At 45.5% G+C, this 24738-nt stretch overlaps 1 protein-coding gene across 1 annotated transcript; it reads left to right on the forward strand.

The window, feature by feature from the left end:
- The first annotated feature begins 350 nt into the window (after nt 1-350).
- Nucleotides 351-5416, forward strand: BATF3 (basic leucine zipper ATF-like transcription factor 3). Its single transcript, XM_058802470.1, has 3 exons — nt 351-483; nt 1573-1677; nt 4114-5416. Exons 1-3 carry the CDS (start codon nt 397-399, stop codon nt 4297-4299), a joined length of 378 nt encoding a protein of 125 aa, XP_058658453.1. The 5' UTR covers nt 351-396; the 3' UTR covers nt 4300-5416.
- Nucleotides 5417-24738: the final 19322 nt, after the last annotated feature.

Consider the following 24738-nt stretch of genomic DNA (forward strand, 5'->3'; position numbering starts at 1 on the left):
TCAGGCCGCCCGGGGGGGCGTCGAACCCAGCCGGCCCGCGGGGCTGGGGCTCTCCGGGGGGATTTTCAGGCAGCTCCTGCCCGGCAGCGCCGTGACCCGGACTTTCCGCGGCTCCCGGCGGTCCCGGGGGGCGGTCCCCGCGGGGAGCAGCGCGGGATGGGGCGGCCCGGTGGTCGCGGGTTCCCGGTGCGGGCGGGCGCCATGTGAGGGCCATGTGGGCGGCAGCTCCGCCCCGGCCGCTCCGGCACCTGGCGGCGGCACCCCCGGCCCGGGGCGGCGCGTCCCCTGCCCCGGCCCGCCCCGCCCCTCCCTGCCCTTGCGCTCCCTTCCCTCCGCTGCCGGCACTCGCACCCCCGCGGGCCGGGGGAGCCCTGCGGGCGGCTCGGCGGCGCCGGCATGTCCTGCGCCCTCCCGGCGGCGGCGGCGGCGGCGGCGGGAGCCAGCGCGCTGTCCCGGGGCGCGGCGGCCGAGGGCGGCCAGCAGGTAGGGACCGGGCTGCGGAGGGGCGGGCGGGCACATGGGGCTGAGTCACGCCGAGCAGCGCCGCGCCGGGGGTGCCCCCTGCCCTGGGTATCGGCCCTTCTTTTCCCGGGAGGCGCCGCCGTGCCGGCTCTTCCCGGGTGGGAGCGCGGGCGGTGCGCGGAGAGCGCCGGGGCACGGCCGGGCAGCGGCTCTTCCCCAGCCGCGGGCAGCCGGGAAGGGAGCAGCGCTTTCCTGCCCGCTGCTCGCACCTCCGCCCGTCGGCCGCGCCGGAGCGAGGCAGGTGTAAAGCGCTGCCCGCCGGCAGAGCGGGAGCGCCGGTCCCCGCTCGGCTACCCAGCTCCCCCCAGCAGCAGCAGTGCCCCTGCCCACGGGGCTCTGCGACATCCCCGGCAGCCTGCCGTGCTCCAGCTCCCCCCAGCAGTAGCAGTGCCCCTGCGGCATCCCCCGGACAGCCTGCCGTGCCCCAGCTCCCCCCAGCAGTAGCATTGCCCCTGCGGCATCCCCCGGACAGCCTGCCGTGCCCCAGCTCCCCCCTGCAGTAGCAGTGCCCCTGCGGCATTCCCCGGACAGCCTGCCGTGCCCCAGCTCCCCCCATCAGTAGCAGTGCCCCTGCGGCATCCCCCGGACAGCCTGCCGTGCCCCAGCTCCCCCCTGCAGTAGCAGTGCCCCTGCGGCATTCCCCGGACAGCCTGCCGTGCCCCAGCTCCCCCCTGCAGTAGCAGTGCCCCTGCGGCATCCCCCGGACAGCCTGCCGTGCCCCAGCTCCTCTCAGCAGTAGCAATGCCCCTGCCCGCGGGGCTCTGCGGCATCCCCGGCAGCCTGCCGTGCCCCAGCTTCCCCCATCAGTAGCAATGCCCCTGCGGCATCCCTCGGCAGCCTGCCGGCTTCCCCCCCTCTGCTTGGGGCCCGCCCGTGCACGGGGCCGAGGGATGCGCTGCTGTTTGCAGGGACCATGCGGTCTCTGGGAGACCGAGCATCAGCGCTGTAAAGTTGGAAACGTTCGTTCTCAGGAAGTTGCACACCCGACTTCGGGCATCTTCTGTGCGCACCTTGCAAACTAGCGAAGTGTTTCTGGCTGGTGTCTTCCAGAGTCGGGAAGAAGATGACAGAAAAGTAAGGAGGAGAGAAAAGAATCGAGTTGCTGCGCAGAGGAGCCGGAAGAAGCAAACGCAGAAAGCAGATAAACTTCATGAGGTACTTGGTTCTTTGCAGGCATGGCTTGGGTACCAAGCACAGGACTTTACAATAAACTGGAATTCTTAAGCAGGCATGGGCCTGTTTTCACACAATCCTGTTCAGAGAGCTGTGGGTGTGAGGCACTGAAAGCGTGCTATGGGATGCCTGGTCGGGTACTCCAGACACTGATGCTGCTCTTGGACAGTGCAGCTCTGCCTTCAGTGGCACTGCTAGGAAGAGAGAGACATGGTCCAGCCCTTGCCTCATCCTCCCTCTTTTGCTCTTCCTGTGACCCCCAAAGAATGGGATCACAGGGCTCCTTTGGGCTAAACCAGAACCATTTTCTTCTGTAATAGTGTTACGCTTGTCACGTTTGCTGTGACAGTGGATGAATTCTTGCTGTCTTACAAGGCAGAAGGTGATGGAAGAGGAGGGGACCATGCAGTGGCAATGCTGGCTTAAATAAATTCTAGAACTGTGGTGTCATCAACAGGATTCCCAGACATACCCAGTTGAAAAAGCTTCTTAGGAACTTGGGAACCTATAAGGGTGAGAGCTCGGCTTGGCTGGCTGTTACACTTGTATGCCTTGAAAAGTAACAGTGGGTGCTCAAACAGATGAAATGAAAGTAATTGATTCTTACAGAAGATCTTCATATCACAATGTGTTGTGCTTTTCTTGTGTCCCAGTGCAAACACTGGAGGACAGGGATCCCTTTTCTCTGATTTTGGATGTTAGCTTACACCACAGTGCTCTTGTAGCCAGGTGTCAGCTTTTGGGGCAGGTGTCACTTTTGCAGTACAAAACTGACTGCCACTGTGGCTGAGTCAGTTGCTCAGCTCTGAAGGTTCATCACGGGCTTTTTTCTTTCTCACTGTGCAAGGATTTGCCAGCAGTTAGCAGAGACTAAGAGGGACAGTGTGGGGAGTTTTGGGCTTGGTTTTTCCCAGATCTCCTCTGAGTCAGCGCCTGAGAAAGCCAGGTGCAGGGTAGTTCTGAAAAGGGGTAAGCCCTGGCTTTTGTGGAATCATTTTTGGGCCCTGTGCCATCCTGCAGCCTATCTGATGTTCCTCCTGAACTTGAGGATCTTCCTCGTGCTGGGAATCTTCATTTTGAGGCACACAGGTTTTGCCAGCTGTGGGCACATCTGGTTGAATGGACATTCATTCTTAGCAAGAACAACGTGACAGTTTCACCCCTGAAAATGAGACTGAGCAATGGGACAGCAACATTTATTCCAAAACCCAGGACCATGGGGTTTGGGGCAAGAAGAGATGAGCAGAATGACAGTGGGGGTAAGACAGCTTGGCTGGAGTTTGGCTCCAGTGCTGTGTGCTGTATTAGGAGGACTGTGCCTGTTTCACTCTGTGAGAGGTGGCTCAGGGGTGTGAGGGAGGGCCAGGGGCCCAAAGTTCTGCAGCAGAGGGGAGCAGAGGCAGTGCCAGGCTGCCCAGGACAACATTGCATGAAAGCCTCTCCCTGCTGCCTTTCAGGCACGTGTAGGCTTTGAAGTTTTCTCTGGAGCTTTCCCAGGGAGGTGAGATTGAGTGGGTGGATGTTGAGCCTTGGGCCAGCAGCAAGACATCCATCTGCAGGTTTTCAGTGGGCTGGCCCTGAACCTCCAGCTGTCTGCTCTTTGGGATGGGAAGGCTTAGAAGCAGGGACACTTGGGACACACAGTTATCAAAAAATGTAGCACAGGTGTCTTGCATCCATCACATGCATGCTGCAGAGCAACTCAAAATTCCTCTGCAGTTAACAGCAGCTTGTTTATTGCCAGAGAAGCCTTAGCTCAAAAGCAGTCAGGTCAGGGATAACCAAAGGCAGTGGTCTGGCCTTCTGGTGACAGAATGAGTCTGGCCTCAAGCTGGCATGATGCTTCCCTCCTCCTGAGTTCTCAGGCTTCTGAGAAGGTGGCTACAGCTCTGGCGGGCCTGGAGGAGAGCACTGGACATGCTGTGCTAGCCTGGATAAATGGCTTTTCCCTGCACTGCCCTGGCGCAGGGGCTGCCCTTCTCTCACCAGCAGTGCCAGGCACTGGGTTGGGTTTTCCCAGCGCCTCTCAGCAGTCAGTGCTTTCATTTTCTCTGATCTCACCGTGCAGAGTCCATCTTGGCCCTTGCCATCAGAGGCAGCCCGGGGTGGAAGAGGCCACCAGGGGACACAGCCATCCCTGCCTGCAGCCCTGGGCTCCTGGGGACTCTGAGGGCAGGTGGCATCTCCTGGTCTCTAGGGCTGGGAAAGGAATCCCAGTGCGCTCAGGGCACAGGTTGTAAAGCACCTTCCCTGTTCCAGCACCCAGGCTGGGTCTGTCTTTCTCTTAGCACTTTGTAAGTTGTACTAAGAAACCACACTGTTTTTCTACTGTTATGTGAATGTACTCGAGGTGGAAGCACTGAAAGGAATGTTTTGACTGTAAGTTGTTGTTGTTTCTTTTCTTTCCCCTCCTTCCAGGAATATGAGTCTCTTGAGCAAGAAAATACCTCCCTGAAAAGAGAAATCGGAAAGCTAACAGATGAAATGAAACACTTGAGTGAAGTGTTGAAGGATCATGAAAAGATCTGTCCACTATTGCACTGCACCATGAACTTTGTGACCATACCAAGGCCTGATGCACTTGCCAGCTGCCTACCAAGATGAGTGCTCTCCTCAATCACCTCTCAGTGTGATGTGTGAAAGTGCCATTAACGGGAGGTTTCAAGAGCTGCCGCAGCTCTACTCCACGTTGAATTGTTACAGTCTTCTGAATCTCAGGAAAACACCAGCATGGAAAAAAAGACAATTTGAACAGCAGCTTCTAACTTGGTAGACTCTTCAAGCCATGGTTTTGCCTTTGGAAATGTCAAAGTGCCGTGCAGCTCACCATGGAGCGATGGAGTGTAGACAGGGAAAAGTACCAACCTCAGCCTGGAATGCCTTCCTCCCACACATCCACTGCCAGTAACCCTTTGTCACTTGTCACCCATGCCTGTCATGATCAGGCTGCTGGGTTTTATCTCTCTAAACAGGTTTGGTTAATAAAAGTGATGTCTCATCTCTATAATGTTCTCCAACTTCTTCAATAATCGATGTCTTTATAGCATCTCTGCTTTTCATTTGCTGGTTGATGCCAAAGTCTAATGCTAATTTTACTGTTAGTTGTTCTATTATTTACTTATCGCCTCTTCATTGGTTCCTCTTTTGAAGTGTGTGTAACAAAAGAGTTTTCTTAGTCTTTAATATTCCAAATCATCAGCCCTACTGGCATTAGCCCTTGGAGTGTTTTATATCCTAAAATACGGCCTGGTCAGTTTCTGATGGTGATTGTCTGCTCTGTGTGGAAGAAAAGCAAACAGAGTTTGATGGTTTTAAACATTGTTTTAAAAAGCAGATTTTAAAATTTACTCTCTTAATGCACCCACTGGAAATGAACAAGTATCTTCATCCTTCCTTCATCTTGCTTATTGCCTCTGGAAGATTTTGTCTGTGGATTGAGTTTTGCTAAGCATTTTGTTCTATGTCCACACAGAAGGTGTTTGATAATTGCTTGAAAGAAAAACATTCTGTTTTTCTTTTTGGTTACAAAAAGGAAGTACGATTGCAATGTTATTGAGAAATACACAGAAAAATGTGTTTACTTTCTCTGAAGATTCCTAACAGTGTAAACCTCTTGAAATGTGGATGCTGTAGCTTGGGAACCAGCAAAGGGTCTTTTTCTCACAGTATTTCACAGTCAAAGAGTACCTTTGGATAATAAAAATCTCCTCCCTATTGCCAACTCTCTCACTTCAGCATTTGGAATTTTTTTCAGCTAAACTCATGGGATTAATTTCTCCCCTCACCAGGATCACAGTATTTATCAGCAGAATATGATCTGAAATGTCTGGATGTTAATTTTTTTTAACTTTTTTTTTTTTTAAGTTTCTTTAGTAGAATGGTGCATTGCTGATCACTGCCAAGATAGAATTTGGAGAACCATGTAGTCAACTCTGCCTTCTAAAGGGCCCTCTTGTACCATTGTCTTAGGATAGAAACTCCAGATGAGCTGTTGGCTTCTTTAAATTATGTGTTAGGTTGTTCCCAAGAGAATTTCCAGAATTTGCATCTGCAGCCTAAATGCTCTCTTCAGAGTTCCTTATGGTCCCATAAGAACTGAGTCATCCCACGGAGAGAATCTGCTGCAGTCCCTCCCTAGGAAATCAAAAGTCTCAGTACAGCTCAAGATTCGAATTTTGGGAAATGTCCTTGAAACTGCTCAGTGTGTCACCCTTAAGAATGGAAGATGTCCTATGAATATTCATCCACACACCACATTTCCTCAGGCACTGCATGCCACTGTGTAATCTGGGCAGAGTAGAGGTGTAATGGAGTAGGAGTGGCATGGTGGAAATGAACAACATTCACTCTGGAAAAACCTGTCACAATTTAGGATGAGAGGGAATAATTCATATCTCTTAACTAGGTGTGTGCAGCTCACTGGGAAGTATCTAATTGAGGTCAGGACTGTACAAAGCTGGTCTCACATATGGAGCTCTGTGGACCCTCAAAAATGGGAGGAAAGATCAACTAGTCCAAGACAGTCCATCCCAGCAGAATCCTTCTAAAGACTTTTGTTCCACAGATGCTCTCTTCTAGAAGTAGAAATCTAGTTCCCTGTGTGAGATCCTCCTCCTCACACATGTATTCTTCTAGACATCTGTCTAGAAACTGACTCCAGCTTGTCACTTGGTGTCATATCCAATTCTGTGGTAGACTCCCCATCAGTAAGAATTGTTCTTGTTCTGCAGTTAAAGTTTTAATCCATGGTCTCTGCACTGGATTCATTGCTGTATTAATTGTACAATGTCTATGCAGAGTGTACAGGGGAAGACAGCAGAATTCCCAGCAATGTTGTGTGATGGAGACAACAACCTGAGTCCAAGAATATGCTGCTGTTCCTTGGGAGGGCTGGGAGCCCTGTGGGAGCCCTCACTGTCCTCACTTTTTCCCCACAACCTCAGGGTACAACTCCAGCTCTTCCTGTGCATCATGTCCTTTAGTAACAGTAGGGCATGGGTTGCTTCTTCCTCCATCTCTTGCATCACTTTTTTCCCCAGGAATATTTCCAAAGGGCCTTTTGCATCATTCTATTTGATAGAGGCACTAAGACACTTCACCAATCACTGATATTGTGTGACTGATGTTCAAAGGCAGCTGGGAGCCTCGAGTAAAAGAAGTGACCAAAATTAGTATCCCAAGCCACTTAAGTCCAGCATTCTGATATATTTATAGAATTAATGTGGTAGCTGAATCATGACTTGACAAAGACCATGAGCTGTTAAAGGCTTCTGTGTCCCTGCACATACAGATTATGCTTTTTGCACGAGCTGTGCGTAAAGATATTGATTTACAGGAAACTTCAAAACAGAAAGCATGTTCTGGAGCCTGGGATAATTTTTACATGAATAGGGAACCAGAAAGGAGAACAGAAAGGAAAAATGCCATTTGTTAAGGAAGCAACAGAAAATTCTTTTTCAGATCCAAACCTCTCCTTTTGCAGCAGCGTTACCCCATGAAAAAAAAAAGGTTTCACATCTATATATGGCTAAAATCCCACTTGATATACTGTAGCTTCAAAAAGCTTCCAGTTGGTTTGACTTGTTCCCCACAAAAATGTGGTCTGTATCACATCCACATGATTTTCAGATGCAGGTGAATAGGGAAGATCTTTTCTATATTCAGATCAGGGTTCATGTGAGGTGCACTGTGAACTGCAGTCTTATTTGTGGATGTGTCATGTAGATGAGGGTTGCTAACAAAGCTGGATTTGCCTATTAGGTTCACAGTGAAGGTTACAGTTTGTTTAGATTCAGTTTGGATTTCTTTTTTTTTGCATTTTCTATGAGTCTAATGAAGAAGCAAAGTGCATCTTACAAACTTACAGACAAAAATATTTCTTTTAGGAACAGACTGGGTCCAATTCAGCTATTTATCTATTATTTTCTTATGGGTTTAGTTGGGTCAGATTAAAAATGATTATATTTTAAAAAGTTAATTTTAGCCTCCAAAGCTAAAAAAATCAACAGAAAGGCAAGGTCAAGCTTCCCATTACTGCTTATGTGACAGAGATCAATTGTTGTACTTCAGGAGAGCTTATTAGAAAGTCTTGCTCCTTCCCACTGGTATTTTACATTCATGCCTGTGAACATTTATAAGTCTTCATGTACTTATCCAGTCTCACTGAAAGTACATATTTAAAAAAAAAAGAAATTAAACCAGCCAGTTCTACAGACTTTGTGTTCTTTGCCCTGGTACCAGTTACTGTAATTTAGTGCTCCTTCTGCAATGCCTCCTGATCTCATCTGCATTTGGTACTTTCACTAGCCTTTGTAGTTCATTATTTCAAATGCCACTTTTTTTTTCTTCTTCCTGTATCCTTCTGTTTCCACACAGCTTGGTAAACTTGCCTTAATGGAATCAGTTTTAGAGGATCAAGGCTGATCTGTAGGGCCACATGGAAATTGCACTTCACTTGTATACCCTGTATGTGATTAAAGGCTCTGATGTGTGCCTTGTTTGGTCACACAAGTATTAAGGAGGTGTCAGTACAGTCTTTTAAAAAGTACTTGAAGGTGGCATAACCTTTACTTTAGCCTATCAAACCCATGCTGTTTCCTGTCCATAGATGAATGCTTTGCTGCTTGGCATTTGGGGTTTCCATCTGTGAATCAGTCTTGAATTTCTGTCTCAGTGAAAGTGATAGATAAAACAACCATTAAAAAAAATCCCTTTTCTTCCCATCAGTGCAGTGATATAATTCCTGTTACAGGAAGGAAGCATGTCTGATTAGCAGGAGAAGTGGGGGGGTTATCTTCTGTCACGAAGACTAAATGCTATTCTCTTTATAGGAGGGGAGGAATTTTCTGTTTGTAAACCCTGGGTTACTGTCAAGTGGTCATTGGAGAAACATATTACATGTACAGAGAGCATGTGGTATGGGCACACATCCAAAAGGGAGGGAAAGAATGTGGGTTCATTCTTTGCAGAAATGTGGGATTTACCTCAATTTCACTGGAAGTAGAAACAGTCCTACAGCTGCCTCAGAGGACATGCAGTCCTTTGCTTACTCACTTGGGTAATATTTAACTCAAGAATAGCTACAGGCTCACTGGAAGTGGGCACTTCTTAATAAAGAAACTGTACTAACAATCATCCCTGGGATTGCATGCTCCATTTCTGGCATTCTTTCAGATATTTTTTTCCTACATAGCTCCTATGGAAAAAAACTGTAATGGTAGAGTAGGAATCTTTTCTCACTGCAGAATTTTGAAATCATGACATCAAATGTATTGTGAAAATAGCTGGCATAGTTTTTGCAAATAACTTGTTTCCTGCTAATTATGAGTTTGGTCTGCTGTAAAGTAATCATTACTGTTCTCTTTAGAAGTGGAAAAACTTAACCACAAAGGTCTTGGTGTAGAATAAAAAGATTGGTTCGTGGAGTCAGTGCTGAATGGCTTGCATGCTCCAGTGTCACAGCTTATCTCATCCTGAAGCAGTTTCTTCATGGAGCCAAAGAGAAAATGACATCTGTAAAACCTGTGTGTGCTTAGCTTTTATTGTATGTGTTTATGAAGTTCTACAGGCTGCTGGCAGAGCTTGCTGCACCCCTGTGGCTGCAGTCCAGTGAAGTCTGCCCAGACCATTCCCCTGGAACACAGGGTGGGTACATCTCCAGTCAGGTGGAAAAGCTTTCTCCTTTCACTGTCATACAATGAGCTTATTGTCATGTTTTCATTATTCTAAATTATTAAAATATCAGAGCTCTTGACATTCTAAGCAAGGGTTGTAAGTAGTCTCTCTTGGGATAAGCAGATTATTAAAATTTGTCTTCCCATTGTAAACTGAATCTTGAGAGTACTAATTTATTGTCTGTCTCAGGTAAATAATTGACAATAAGGAATAAGCAACAAGACACTGCTTCAATATTTGATGCAATGCCATATAAGATACAATTGCTTCAGCTGGAGATGTTGTGCAAGAATTGAAAAATAGGACTAGCTATTGAAAAAAGTAGAATTAGCTGAAGGAAAATGGCAAAAGTTATTTTTGAAAAGAGAGCTATTAGGCTAAGAAATTGTTTATAAGTGGAGGTTCTCAAGGACTGGTCACAGACCTCTCTTGTTTAGATAAGTCTTTGGAAAAGACTTTGGGTACAAAGGGACCATTACTACAGGAGAAAACTGAAATATCCTGCAAAAGAGACTGCATGACCTTGCAGAAGGGAATAGAAATGCCATTATTCATAGAATCATGGGACAGCCCATGCTGGAAGGAACCCTGAGAGATCATCTGCTCCAGCCTTCTGGGGACAAGGGGACCTAGATGACATTATCTAGCATCCTGCCACAATGCCAAGTGCAGTCACACACTTGAAGAACAATTCACAAGAATTTCTGTCACAAGGTGGGGACTCCTGAGTTGGAAATGCCAACAGAAGGAACAGCAAAAGCACATTAGCAACTGAGGCTGAGGCAGCAATGCAGTGGAGCAAAAAGAAGGAAAGACAGGCACTCAGATGCACAGTGATGGGGCTATTTCTTTATTTGTCTATCTGTGTTCTTAAAATAGAACTATAGAATAGAAATATCAATGTAATTATGTGAGAGCCTGGCCAGACCTCATCTGAAATACTGTGTACATTTCTGCTCAACCACGACAAAGAAAGGTGAACCAAAACTAGTACAGGTACACAGAAGGGCTACTGGAGGGTTAGGGGAATAAAAAATTATTTTTCCAGAGACAAAGTCTGCAAAGTGATGGGATCATTTTCTATGTAACAACATCAGAGTAAAGATCATGTGAGGGCTGCATAGAGAAGTAGTAGGTTTAGTAGAAGAATAAATAGGTATAACCTGTTCTTGTTTTTGAAGAACAGAAGAAAGTTATGTGAAGAAGTTTCTACCTGTCAGAAGAAAGACATCAGAAAGTCCTCCAGCAGAAATTATGCACATGAGCAATTTTGTGGGTTGGCATGTGTGTGTGCAGCCCACTTAGTTTTGGGATGAAGGTCATGTATTTCATGTGGGATGAATTGAGTACACTGCTGATCCAAAATATTTCCTCTTTCCCCATATCCTTATTCTCTTTGGAGAAGGCTTGCAATTGAACTTTAAAAGAAAGCAGGTCTCAAAACAAACAAAGCAATCCCCTAAGAGTTCTTTATCCAGAAACTCATTTTCACAGGAGATCAGATGTAAGGTTTTGTCAGAGGAAGAGTTCTTACCAAATTGAATTCTTTGATTAGATCCATATAAGGAAAGAGCAGAAAAAGGGGGAGTTTTCTAAGTGCCTACCATTGAACCATGATATGTTCCCAGAATAAAAAAAAAAATAAAATAGAACACTGTTCACAGAGAACAGAAACAAAATCTACCAGGAATTTGGGGAATTTCCCAAGCTATTTAGCTGTTTACTTTAAAAGCTGAGTTACTCCATCTCTGCAAATATGCATTTCACAGAAGATTGCGGGCCATTTTTGTTTGTCTTACATCCAGTTCATTGATTAAATCTATAAACAGGATGTCTTTAAGAGCAGAAAGTTTTAAAACAGGATTTGATACTAAGCAAGAGCTCTTTTAGTTCCCTTTTAGCTATTTGAGTTTCATCTTTGCTTATCAGAGCTGTTTTAGGGCACAGTAATTTCCAAGTGCACTATTGGGTGCGAGGTAAATAATCTCTAGAGATGAACTTTTTTTTTCTTGCATTTCTTACAGTAAATGACAATAGTACATAAGCTAGAAATTTCCCTTGTAAATTCTGGTCATCCCATTTGTTTGCTAAGTTCCAGTATGGACCCAGGACCTATTCTGTCAGTGCACTGAGAGGTTAACCACCCTTGCTCATCCCTCTCTAGGGGCAGCTGATTCATCAGCTCTGTTAAAGGGCTTGGTTAATAGCCAAGAGCAATCAAATTCGAAAGAGCCTTTTTAATCATACAGGTGAGGAAATTGCTGACCACAGCCTAGGTATTGTCCTGTTTTCCAGGTGAGTAAATTGTTGATGGAGCCTTCCTGTGTGTGAACCTTTGTCCTGCTGGTGCTTCCACCCTCCTTCCGCCTGCAGTTCCGGATCCAAGCCGCTGAGCCAGCCCACGCAGAGCAGCTTGCAGCAAGAACAGCATCTTCCTGTGGACACAGCTCAAGCAGAGGAGCATAAATGGGGATATGGGTGATTGAGGGCTGTAAAACAAAGTTACATAACCAGCCAGGCTTTTTATGAGAAATGCTGAATGGCACTCACCTCCCAACACACCTGTATTTTTACCGTCTTGTTAAGAGATTGTGTAATCAAAATATTTTCACTCTAAATTATTATTATCAGCTTTTTATATAATTTTGATTGATATTTTGCAAAGCTCCATATATTCCACTTAATTCACATGAAAAACAATTCTCACAGTTTCCACTAATTGGTTTTCCATCATTATTTGTTTGGGGTTTTCTTCTGTACACCTCCAACTGCAATTTCACAAAACAACATACATTTGTAGATAATTACTTTGATACCAAATTATACATTTTATAATGTTCAGGAAAAAGAAATTATTTTACTTTTTAAGTACCAGGTGTATGCATTCAAAAGAAAAACCAGATTATATGTTTTCAATTTCACTTTTATCTCAATATCTGATATCAGATGCATGTGCAGAGACTCTTAGCTGTCATTATCTTGGTTTGCTCTCAAAAATTTGAGGTATATACTATTACAAATGATAACACAAGGATATTAAACTGTTGCATTAATAAATTAATATTTGTTAATTATTAATAAGCAATATTTATTAATAAAAATCTCATTCCACATCTGCTGCTTGTTTTATACTGAAATAGTGTTTTATACGAAACAGTAATATTTCAAGAGCAGTGATTCGGTTACTGAATATAAATTAAAAATAGTAGTGAGTAAGAAAGCAAAAATCTATCCCAAGTGGATACACAGAGTCTTTACATTTTGTACACAGGAACATTCCAATTTTCCTTACAATACTGACTTTTCTTTTCTGCTATGCATCTTCAACTCCTGTTTAATAAACAAATGTTCTTCATTTAGGCCCACTGTGCTTTGCAAGGTACATTTCTGTTTGTCATTTATCAGGTTAGATATATCTCTTCCCAGCACCATCTGACCATTTTGCCTAGCAATACAAGTTCTTCAGGGCAGGGGGGTTTGTTGCACTGAGTAGCAATTCAGGGAAATGCTCCAGTACTTTCCTGGTTTTTCCATGTCCTGATACACCTGAACAAAACTCCTCTGCTTTTACTCATGCTTTCTCATGCAATAATGATCGTTGTAGGAACACCAAGCTGTATCATGTAACCTGGACAGGTTGGTTCTGTGTTTCATGGACTGAGGCTTCCTAATAACTCAGTGATGCTTTCCAAAGCCTCTGATCTTTTTATCAGCCATATGCCCTGCCTATGCCAGCTGATCCCCTGTATGAGTGTGCTTTGATTTATTTTTCCTTACCATCCCTTAAGAATACACAGTGTCTGCTCATGCTTGGCTCAGGTTGTGATATTTTAGCTGTAATAATTCATTGGGATTTCGTTTTCTCTGTACTGAAATGTTTGCTTAGCTACAACAGAATCACATCCATAGTTAGTGTATATATATAGTGTAAATATATGTAGATAGATGGATAGATGTATAGATGTATAGATGGATGGATGGATGGATGGATGGATAGATAGATAGATAGATAGATAGATAGATAGATAGATAGATAGATATAGTGTAAATTTTGAGGAAATTTACACTACTTACACAAGTAGTGTAAATTACCTCAAATTACCTCTGCTTTTACTTGGATGCTTTTCCTTGGGTTCAGCAAGACTCTCATCAGCCACATGGCACCCAAAAGGCAGGCCATGGAATATGACATCTCATTTATAGAAATTACCAGGTGTTAAAAAATGTGTCCAGTCCTGCAGCACATTGAAGAAACTCAGCACCTCCATAAGGTATTGTCAGAACCCACTGCTCTATTATAGCAGCAGAGCCTGGCGGGTTATGCCTCAATGTGAGAAACAAAAAAAATGCAATTTTCTGCTTTGGGGTTCCTTCTTGTTGCTTAGAGGCTGGACTCCCTGCATTATATGTCTTCTCTCTCAAATGAGTTTGTGGCATGCAATGTTTGCCAGCACAATATTAAATGGTCCCCAGACACCATTTAAACTCACTTGTCATATTTTCTACACTATACCTCACTTTGTAATTACTGCCTCCCACTGCCAATAATTCATGCCCTCCAGAAGGCCCTGTTTAGGTCTGAGTAATAAAATACCGAGAGATTAATATTCAGTTGATGACAGATCATTTAATGCAACTCCTTACAAAGCTCTCCAGCGTCTAGGAAATTGGCAGAACAGGGCTGATGGCTGCTTTCTGATGTCATTCAATTAGCAGCCCAGGGTTAGTTCTCTGGGGTTATTCTATGGAGTTTGATGGAGCAGACTTCTTTCCAACCTTCAGTCCACTCAGGGAACTGTATGAGGCAAGTTTAATTAATGTATATTTGGCATGAAAGTGGACTTTCTTCGTTTGCAAAAAAAGAGTTGCATTACTGTTACAGCACTGCAGTTAGCAAATTTAAATATTTTAATTTAATTGTGTGCTGATACTCCCAGTGAGGGCAAAAGAGATGCATGCATGGATCCATATTCAGGCTGTGAAGCTGCACATAGCAGTCTAGATTTTCTCAAAATCTTGGGGGAAATTGCAAACAGCTGTGTATGCTGTTAAGTGCTTGAATGATTTGCCTTGTTGTTCTCAAAACTGTGGTCCTACCAACTAAACTCATAAAATGAAACATCACTCCTGCTTTTTCTTCCCCATGCCCCATCTTTATGCCATCTTGGCAGTACAAAGGAGTTTTAAAATAGATATGGATGACAGCTAGCTTACAAACTGATTTCAGTAGGGATGTTTATGTGGGTACATTCCAGCTGAGTAAGAGCACTGAGAAATGGCTTCTGGTAAATGCAGCAGCCACAGTTTTGTCTGCATGGATGTCACCCTGCTCCTCTGCCCATTGATTACCAGAACTGACAGAAAGGGACAAACCTCTGCCTAACCCACTTCAGTTCTCACTCAAATGTCTTGGTTCCCTTGAAAGGCCACTGAGGTTTTAAGGTAAGCATACCACAGTGTGCTTACTTGTGGTTTATTGCTGCTGCAGTCAAAGAGTGAGAAGTTTTGGTTTTAATCTTGTGAGAAACGCCAGGGTGAAACCTGCTCCTCTCCATCTCTCAGCTCAGTGGTATTTGCCATCAGGGAATGCCTTTCTGCCAGGCTTTCAACCAAGATGCTCTGCTCCTACTCAGAGTGGGGAGAGAAAGGGAAAGGGAAGGGACTCCAGCCATCCAGGGGAAAAATGTCTCTGAAAACCACCTAGCCTAGAATTTCAATCCTTTGCATGAGAGAGTAGGTGCACATGCAATTTTCCAGGTAGCAACACCAGCTAAAGCAGGTTTCAACCTCTCTCTCCCACCCTTCTCCCATATTGCTGCTCTGCCTCTGTTGGCAGCACAATGTTTATAGGCTGTGTAATAAACTTGGTCATTGAACCGTAGATGGCTGAAAAGAAATCTTGTGTGAAAAAAAAGCCTCTTTTGAGCAACAGTTGCCTGGTTCTGTTTGGAATGACTTGGCAAACAGCAGACATGGCACAGCTGAAATAGGGGAGATGGCTATGGCAGAGAGACAGAAGTAAAGGCTGGGGAATGCCTTGAATTAGGAGATTGTGCTTGCTGCTGAACACATTGTGTTATGAACCCCTTCACCCTCATCTGGCATCCACCATTTGTGTACATAAACTGGACAGATCATCTGTCATTTGATATCTGCATAAATATCTCAGCTGGCTTGTTAACATTCTTCAGTAATAGCTGAACTCCTGAGTGCTGATGGGCAGCCGTGGTGCTGTCACTGATCTGACCTGCCCACTCTGACACAGAGCACTGAACACCCTGAGCTGGAAGGGACCCATCAGGATCACCCAGTCCAACCCCTGGCCCTGCACAGGACACCCCAAGAGTCACACCATGTGCCGGAGAGCATTGTCCAAAGGCTTCTTGAGCTCTGCCAGGCTTGCTGCTGTGACCACTGACCTGGGGAGCTGTTGCAGTGCCCTGCCACCCTCTGGGTGAAGAGCCTTGTCCTGATACCCAACCTAAACCTCCCAGCCTAAACAAGTTTTCTCGAGTCCTGTCACTGGTCAGGAGAGTGAAGGTATTGATGCCTGCCCCTCCACTTCCCCTCAGGAGGATGTTGAAGACCACAATGAGCTCTCCCCTCAATCTCCTCTTCTCCAGGCTGAACCAGCTGATAACTCAGATATATGTTCTTCATGGTCTGTGTTCCTCTGGAGCTTTTTAAATTCAAATGTAATAACCTGTAAAAATTCCTTTCCTTCTCCACTATCCTTTGGGAATAAGCAAGGTGGAGATTTGGAAGTTTTCCTGTGGCTAGAACGATGACTTATTTATTTCATATATGGAGATATTTTTTATGGTCGTGTCTTCTTGGGTATGTTGTGAAGTTTTGGGCGTCACACACAGCTTTATTTTCAAATAAATTTATGCTTTCAAGATGAAGCATTAAGTGATAAGCCCTTTTCACCTCTATATTAATACTTGCTATGGCAGTGCAATTGCAATACTCATAGATTACCTTTAATAATTGTTCATGGCATTTTGAAACCCAAAAGTATCCTTTGCAGTAGTGGGACCAGAACATGCACGCTGCATTTGAATCCCATGAATTGGTCAGGATAGGCAGCCCATCCAAATGCCACTCTGCAGAAAGGTTTGCCAGCACCAATAAAATGGAATAAGCTCATTTGGAACTCAGAGCTTCTTGGAGTTTCCTCACATAGTTTTTATTACAGAAGAAGTTGCATAATGCACAGTGGAAAAACCATGTCTTACACAGCATCTGATGTACAGAACAGTGTACCCAAGCAATGAGTCAGGGCTCCCAGGTGAGACATGAGTCTGTGTCATGCAGGAATATGTTCCACACCATTCCCTTGGGAGCTGCAAAACATTAACAATTTTCTCAGGTGACGTTTAGTTCCCCAAAAAGGCACTCAGAATACTAAGTGCTTTTACAGAATGATGTGTACTTTCCCCTACATATCCCATATGCCAGTTCTCTATGATTTTTTTTCAGGGATATTGATGTATAAAATAAAACCATTTGTCTAGTATAAATTCCTTTAGGACTTGCCCTCTATAATATTGTGTAAGGGACTGCAACATTCACATGGAAAGCAGTGCCTAGGGAATCCTTCCAGAGTTTACACCAAGTTTGCTGCCTTGGGGGACAGTGCTTTAGCCCCTGGGTGTTATTCTTGCTGACCAGGTGTGATCAGTGCAGCCCAGGATTTATGTGTCTGTCTGAGGGAACTCTGAGCATTGACTGAAAAGCAGTGAATGAAATGTTTGCTATAGATTGTACAAGTAGCTGTACGAGTAAAATACTAAAAGCATTAAGATAAAGCTGTTAAAAAGAGAAATTGCACTTGATAAGAAGAAGGTTCTGCTTCCAAATGAGAGAGAATTTTTTTGGGGTAATGTTTTTCTATTTAACCATTGTGTTAGTGAGTTTAATATTTGCTTTTAAAAAGCGGATACATGTTCCTTTGGTCATAATTTCAAAGACTATGTGGCTTAAGTTGAGGGAGGCCACTCCTGTCAAGATGACCTTGGAGATGTTTGTTGCTCCCTTCTTTCCAGAAGTTTCCAGTTCTATAGCAGAATCAGCAGACCAGATTATTGTTTAGTAATGATCAAACATTCCTTGAGCTGCCTCCCAATCTTTGTACTACAGTGACTACCAAGGGATGGTGTGATTTGTTACACACACTCTCCTCTGAGTTGCTTATAGAGTCACTATGCATGCTTGTTCTCTGAGTGCACCTGTACACCCGAGCTCAAGTGTGTGTGGACAATGCAGGGTGCAATAAATGAAAAACCTCTGGGTGGGAAGCAATGCAGGTGGATTGACAGGATGGGATAGTTAGCCTCACTGAGCAGCGGAGCTAATAATAAAGGTTTTTTCTTATTTAGGGCTACATTGGAGCAGTGCTGGAGTGCAAACTGCATGGCTGTGCAGCGTTTTCAGTTTTGTGGCTTTGGCAAGATGGATGGGTAGCAATCCTTGTGCTGTTAGAGTGGGTGTTCCCTCTGATGGACATCCCACTAGGGGGATCTGAGCTGGTGCTTCTGTCTGTGCCCTGAGGACACGCATTAAAGGTGTTGGCTCAGGGTTAGCAATAATTCTGTAATTCTGGCCATAGCTTTGTTCAGTGTGTGCCCACAGCACTGGCTGTGCAGCTGTCGTTGGAGATGCTCAGTATCTCACGAGCCGTTCTGGGATCTCACCCATGCAGTGGAATAGGCTCCATGGACACAGAGTGCTCTGCTGGCTGTCACCGCTGTCACCTTCATGTCCCACTCTCATCAGGGCAGCTTGCCGGGCAACACCTGAAAGCCTTCAGAAAATCCCAGGGACCCAGTGATCGTTAGTCACAGCTATACAGTCTATAAATTGCCCTCAGGGACTCTCCATCCAAATAACTAGCAGGCTCAGAATTTTCATTTACTGGATCCGGGCTCGCCGAGACGGGGGGAAGTCCCCGTGTGTGCCAAAGCGCGGCGCACGTTTCACATGCCTGGAAGTCCCTGCAGCCCGTTTCCGTGCGTCCCGCGGCTGTTCCTGGGCACCACCAGCTCAGCACCATCAGCTCAGCACCCTCAGCCCGTGTCCGTGTGTCCCGCACGGCTCCCGTGGCTGTTCCCCAACACCCTCACGGCAGCAGCCCCGGGATCCCGGCCCGGAGCCCCGGCAGGCACAGGGGGTGACCGGGCAGCGCTGGCCCGGGGCAGGAGGCGACAGCAGCGCCCCCCGCCCGCTCTGCCCTCGGGCTCACGGAGGGGCCGCAGTCCCTTCCCGGGTCCGGGGCTGTGCGGGGCCGGCCCGGGGCCCGAGGTCCTCTGCGTTGTCCCCAAGCCGTCCCCGCGGTGTCCCCAAGCCGTGCCCTCAGTGTCCCCAAGCCGTGCCCGCAGTGTCCCCAGGCCGTGCTCTCAGTGTCCCCAAGCCATGCCCGCAGTGTCCCCAAGCCGTGCCCGCAGTGTCCCCAATCCATGCCCGCGATGTCCCCAAGCTGTCCCGCAGTGTCCCCTGGCGGTGGCGCTCCCGTCCCCGCGGCAGCAGAGAGCGAGAGGCGCCGGGGCGCGGGGGGAGTTTCGGGGCCGCGGAGAAGAGCTCGGCACCGATCCCGGCTGCGTCCAAGGCAGTGAGGGCAGCGGGGCGGGAAGGGATCCCGTCCCTCTGTCTGTCCGCCCGGACCCTCCCTGCAGTGCTGCGATCCCCAGCTCCGCGGTCCCCAGCGCGGGCGGGACACGGACCTGCTGGAGCGACTCCAGCCGAGGCCACCAAGTGGATTAGAGGGATGGAGCATCTCTCTTAGGAGGAAAGGATGAGAGAACTGAATTTGCTCAGCCTGGAAAAAAAACCAAAACGGCTTCGGGGTAACCTAACTGCAGCTTTCAGGTGCCTGAAGGGAAACTACAAGAATGATGGAAAGGAACTCTTTACAAGAGCATACACTGACAGGACAAAGGGGAATGGATTCAAACTAAAAGAAAGTAGGTTTAGATTAGATTAGGATGAAGTTCTCTGCTGTGAGGGTAGTGAGGCACTGGCACAGGTTGCCCAGAGAAGCTGTGGATGCCCCATCCCTGGAAGTGTTCAAGGCCAGGTTGGATGGGGCAGCCTGGTCTAGTGGAAGGTGTCCCTGTCCATGGCAGGAGGTTGGAACTGGATGATCTTTAAAGTCCCCTCCAGACCAAGCTACTCCATGATTCCATCATCCAAATGCCCCTTCCTCTTCTACCCCTCCACAATGAGAGAATCAAAGAAAGGGAAAGCTTGGGCCAACCCCTGGCCCACCCCAGCTTAGGGGCAGAGAGTCTCCCTGCCAATGAGGGAGGCTGGCACATCCCTGAGCTGCTGTAAGGAAACCTGCTGTGGGATTTGGGCCAAAGTAACCACGTTTTTATTATTGGATAAAAATAGAAAATGTATAAATCGCCTTCCAGCCCAGCCAATTCAGTCTGACTTTTGGGAATGTGTTGAGCTTTAATGATCTGCTTCTGATGATCCTGCCCAGCCTGCTGCAAGCAGCCAAAACCAGCACTGCTACAAGAGAATAATTCTCATTCCAATAGAAATTCCAGCAGCCTTGGTGTGGGTAGACTGAGTATCTGCTTAATGTTGGCTTACCATTAAAGAGCCAAACTCCTCACAGTGTACTGCATGCAATGCTGTTTCAAATTAACTAAAACACTCGAATCACATCCAGATGATGCAAAACAGACTTGTATTTTAGTGCCAGAAGTATGTAAAGGTCCTGCACAAGCCATGCATAATAATTGCATCTTTTTGGCGCCAGCACTTGTACTTGTCATTTGCTGACACAGTGCTGAGTTCATCTGAGAAGCAGAACACTACAGCGTTTCAAAGAATCGTGCTTGTTTGGAGGAAGGGAGGGGAAACGGAAAGGCTACTTACACTTGGATATTAAGTGTTAATGTGCTGTCCTATCTTTAGTCAGTGGGGGAGAAGGAATGGGGCTGCAGTGAGTAAAGTGCACTTGAAAGCTTGTTTCACTTCTCCTTGGTGCTGCCCACTGTGCAAGCAGCGAGTATCTGGTTACCGTCCTTGAGCTGTTCACACAAGCTGATCTGCCAATGGTTTGATTGAGAAACACAAGCTGGAAATGCCACATTTCATAGAAGGAGGCTGTGACAGAAACCCTATGTTTGGATTCTGTCTTATTTCTCACAATCCTTACTAGAAATGCAGCAGCCCACAGCTCTGTGACTCAGTGCTGTGCTGCTCACTGCATGCTCCCAGCTTGTGTTGAAGCAGTGGAAGTGCTGTGCACACGTGTGAGTTAAAAGGTCTCTATGAACTAGGCATTTTTGGGTTTGGGTGGCCAAACTATGCACAAGAACCAAGCCACCTGTTAGAGGGTCAGTGGAAGACTAGATTGCAAGAACTGAATTTTGCCTCTTGTTGTATCTCTTGAAATCAGGCATCGGTGTCATTTATAAAATCTTAGTAGGAGCAAAAACCTTCATCCCTCATGTTGCCTATGAAAAGAGATTCCACATTATGTTCTGTCCCTCTAATTGTCCACAGTCCATAATACTTCCTTTCCCTACCTTCGTTCCTGTGGATGGTGACTGTTTTCCTTAAAAAAGTCAAAGGAGATGCAAGAAACTGTCTTATTCCACAGACTGCATATTCTGATCCATGATTTATCAGAAGTGAGGCTATTTCAGGGAAGTGTCTCAGAATCATCTTTCTGGGAATTGTAATTTCTAAGGGGGAGCCTGAAATAATTTTTTCTTTCAATATTTTCTCTTATATTTCTGTCTGTAAATTATGTTACTGTTAATGTCTGTTCCTATTTAAAAAGCAGATGAATATATTTTCCTCTGCCTTAAATAGTCTCACAGCTTTTTGGCACAATTTCCGTCTTTACCAGCTCAGGATTGTAGGATATAAACCCCAGAGCCAAGCTTCAGTTTCTTGAATCTTTCAATCTAATAAGTATTTCTGACATTTCTCTGCAGGGGATGTTTGCCATTATTTGTCTTGTTTTTTATTCTGGTAAAATAATGTTCTCTGTTTTGCTGTATTAGGTAAATGGAAATTCACAATGGTAGAATCAAAGAGAATCCTCTTGCTTCTCTTTGTGAAGAAATGTCCACCTCTGAGCTTTTTATGGAAAACAAATCCAGATTTTCAGGGACTGGGACAATGAGGAACTTCCTGCTCTGGGAGAAGTTCTGGTTCAAGATCATCTAAGGAACCTGATGGTGCACAAGTCCATGGGAGCTGATGAGATGCATCTGCACATCCTGAAGGAAGTGGTAAAGCACTATCCATCATATTTGAGAAATTGTGGCAGTTTGGCTGGAAAAGGGGAAACATAACCCAAATTTAAGAAAGGGAAGATCCAGGGAGCTACAGGCCAGTCTGCCTGACCTCTGTGCCTGACAAAATCATGGAGCAGATCCTCCTGGAAGCTGTGTTAAAGCACGGGGAAAAAAGCTGATTTGCAACAGCCAGCATGGCTTCACTAAGGGCAAATGGTGCCTGACAAGCCTGGGATCCTGAGCTGTGCAGACAGGCTGAGAGGGCTGGGGCTGCTCAGCCTGGAGAGGAGGAGGCTCTGGCTCTCACATTCCAGTACCTAAAGGGGGCTACAGGACAGCTGGAGAGGGATGTTGGGCTGGAGCAGGTAGTGATGGGACAAGCAGCAATGGCTTTAACCTTGAGTACCCTGTGCAGTAAAGCAGGGTGCAGTGAGGTGGGGTTGGTGTCTTCTGCTGTACCTGCACTGAGAGAACAAGAGGCAATGGCCTTAAACTTAAAACCAGGGATATTCTGTGAATATATTAAGAAAAAAACTTCATTGTTAGGGTGATCAGATATTGGAATATGTTGTCCAAGGAGGTGGTGGAGCCACCATCCATGGAGGTGTTCATGAGGTGTCTGGATCTGGCACTGGCTGATGTGGATTAGTGGTTTCAGTGGTGCTGCTGGGCAGACTGGATGATCTGGAAGGTCTCTTCCAACCTTGATGATTCTGTGAATCCATGAAAGAAGATGGCATCAGATCAGTTATTAGGAAGAAATTCTTTACTGTGAGGGTGATGAGGTGCTGGAACAGGTTGCCCACTTCCATCCCTGAAGCGTTGAAGGCCAGGCTGACTGGGGCTCTGAGCATCCTGTCTGGTGGGAAGTGCCCCTGCCTGGGGCACAGGGGTTGGAGCTAGATAATCTTTAAGGTCCCTTCCAATCCAAACCATTCTTTGATTCTATGAACTGTTTACTGATCAAAATGTATGATTTGAGCTCTCTAGCTGTGTGTAACCATCTAAAAACTTACAGTCAAGAGAAAAGTTCAGATGCATACCAAAGAGAAAATGACATCATCTTCTCGGGGATGAACATAACCACAGATGCTCCAATTAAAGCCCAGATTGATCAGAATTTTTTTGAAAGGCTGAAGAGCATAACTTTGCTTTGATTTGTTTTTTAACAGGTTGATGAAAGATGAGGTAGTAGGAAGCTTTCTGTCTTTTCCAAGGAAAAGAAGGTGAGCTCGAGCTCAATGGGCTGCTTGCTCCTGGTGAAGCCTTGCATTGCAGGGGTTTGCTCACCCATGTCCAGTGGGAACAGTGATGCGGCACTTAGACTTTACTGAAAAATAAACTGGTATTGGAAAACAATAGCAATAGGTTTTTAGTGCCTGAAGTTTGAAACAAACTCTTTTGCTAATTACTTTTTTTTTTTAACAAGTAGTTTTTTTTTTTTTTCCTATTTAAAAACAAAACAGTTTTCACTCTTAGTTATGAAATGTTCTGAATGAGAATGTGTGGAGTTCTACAGATCTCCCAACAAGCTTCATGTGCTGGACTTCCTGTCTATGTAAAATGGGGAAACTACCTTGTGACTGAACTCATTGGTCCTCACTCATAAATTGGGAATTGAAGCAACTCTTTGTACCATGTCTGTTTTTTTCTAGACTGGATTTTAGCACTTGAAAGAATGGCCCATTACTTTGTATTTGTCTGCTGCTTGGTGGCATAAGAAAGCAACAAATTTATGTGTGGTTTCTAAGTAGTGTTTAGTACAATGAAGACTGAGACAAGCTTAACAATGACTTATATAATGGGATAAGTTTTTCATTGTGTGTGAATTATTCCTAAAAGAGGAACATGTGACAAAATGCAATAACTGCAGCTAATTCAGCCCTCAGCAAGCATGCAAACAAGTGTGCTGGAGATGCTTAAGGGGATGAAGTGAGGGAAGATGACCTGTATATTTGGGGAGAACAGTTAAATCAACTCTTCTGTTAGTTATCCATGTCACAACAGGTTGGACATCAGGTGCTTTTGAAATAATTGCTGGTAAGCATGAACTCAGCCTTCCTGCAGAACCTGTGGAGCATGTGCTCAGGGCAGCACCACTGGGGAATGTGGCTGAGTTTGAAGGAGCTGCTTACACACTAGGCTGAGCTGGGAGTCTTGGGAGCTGCAGCAAAGAGAATTGCTTGATAGATGTGTGGGTGGTTTGTGTTTTGAGTAGAGAGGTGGGGGCCAGAGTAGGAGGGTAGGCTACCATAAAGCTATGGCTGAAGAAGTGCCAGAGAGGGAAAACTGTAGTTTTCTAATTTCTCTTACCCTTTATTGTAATACTTCCAAGTTCTGCTTATCCAAAAAGACAGAATGCAAAATAAATGTTTTATTTCCCTCTTGACCTTCATCTTTCTCTGCCAGAACAGGTTTTGTGGCATTGCTGCAATGAAACAGAATTTTTTTTCATCTTCAAACTGTAGTTTACCTGCTGAGGAGGGTAGATATATATATAAATATATAATAGAGAGTTTGAAAGGAAAACTTCCAGGCCAGTGTCACAACGCTTGCTATTGATGTTGCTATTGCCATGGATATCATTGGTCTTTGTCATCAGACAGATATTAATGTATTAATTTTATAAGCCTGTATATATTAAATTTGTGCAGGTCACTCTGCTCAGCACCTATCTGTGAACAGTTTGTTGTCTTAGGTTGATTCTCATCTTACATACTCTGAAGAATGACCCCTGAAGTTGATGATTTACGTTTCTTGGACACCAGCATTGTAGTTTGTACCACTATTTAGTCACTGCTAAATGTGACCCATGCAGTTTTTGGAGATGCATATTCCTACCCTGCTTCTGAATTTAGCTCGCTGCACTCTTACTAAGTAGAAGTCTGGAAGGGACAAAAAGAGACCTCCCTCTGAAATTTAATCCAGATCACACATGTGGTGTGGTAGGGAACAAGAACCACAGAGACCTCTGCCAGCCCTAGATCTTATAAAATCTAAACACACCAATAATCACTGAGGTTATTTTTAAATGTTTAACATGACTCTCCAAAGCACATACACATTTAACATCTGTATCTCTTTAAAGAGTTATTTATTCTAATAT

The sequence above is a fragment of the Ammospiza caudacuta genome, chromosome 3 (genome assembly GCF_027887145.1).
Source record: "Ammospiza caudacuta isolate bAmmCau1 chromosome 3, bAmmCau1.pri, whole genome shotgun sequence".
NCBI lineage: Eukaryota > Metazoa > Chordata > Aves > Passeriformes > Passerellidae > Ammospiza > Ammospiza caudacuta.

What these genes read in the sequence shown, in the direction of transcription:
- BATF3 (XM_058802470.1), top strand. Translation starts at nt 397, where the DNA reads ATGTCCTGCGCCCTCCCGGCGGCGGCGGCGGCGGCGGCGGGAGCCAGC. An exon ending in CGGCCGAGGGCGGCCAGCAG is followed by an intron (nt 484 to 1,572) that starts GTAGGGACCGGG and finishes GGTGTCTTCCAG; the next exon opens with AGTCGGGAAGAAGATGACAG. An exon ending in AAGCAGATAAACTTCATGAG is followed by an intron (nt 1,678 to 4,113) that starts GTACTTGGTTCT and finishes CCCTCCTTCCAG; the next exon opens with GAATATGAGTCTCTTGAGCA.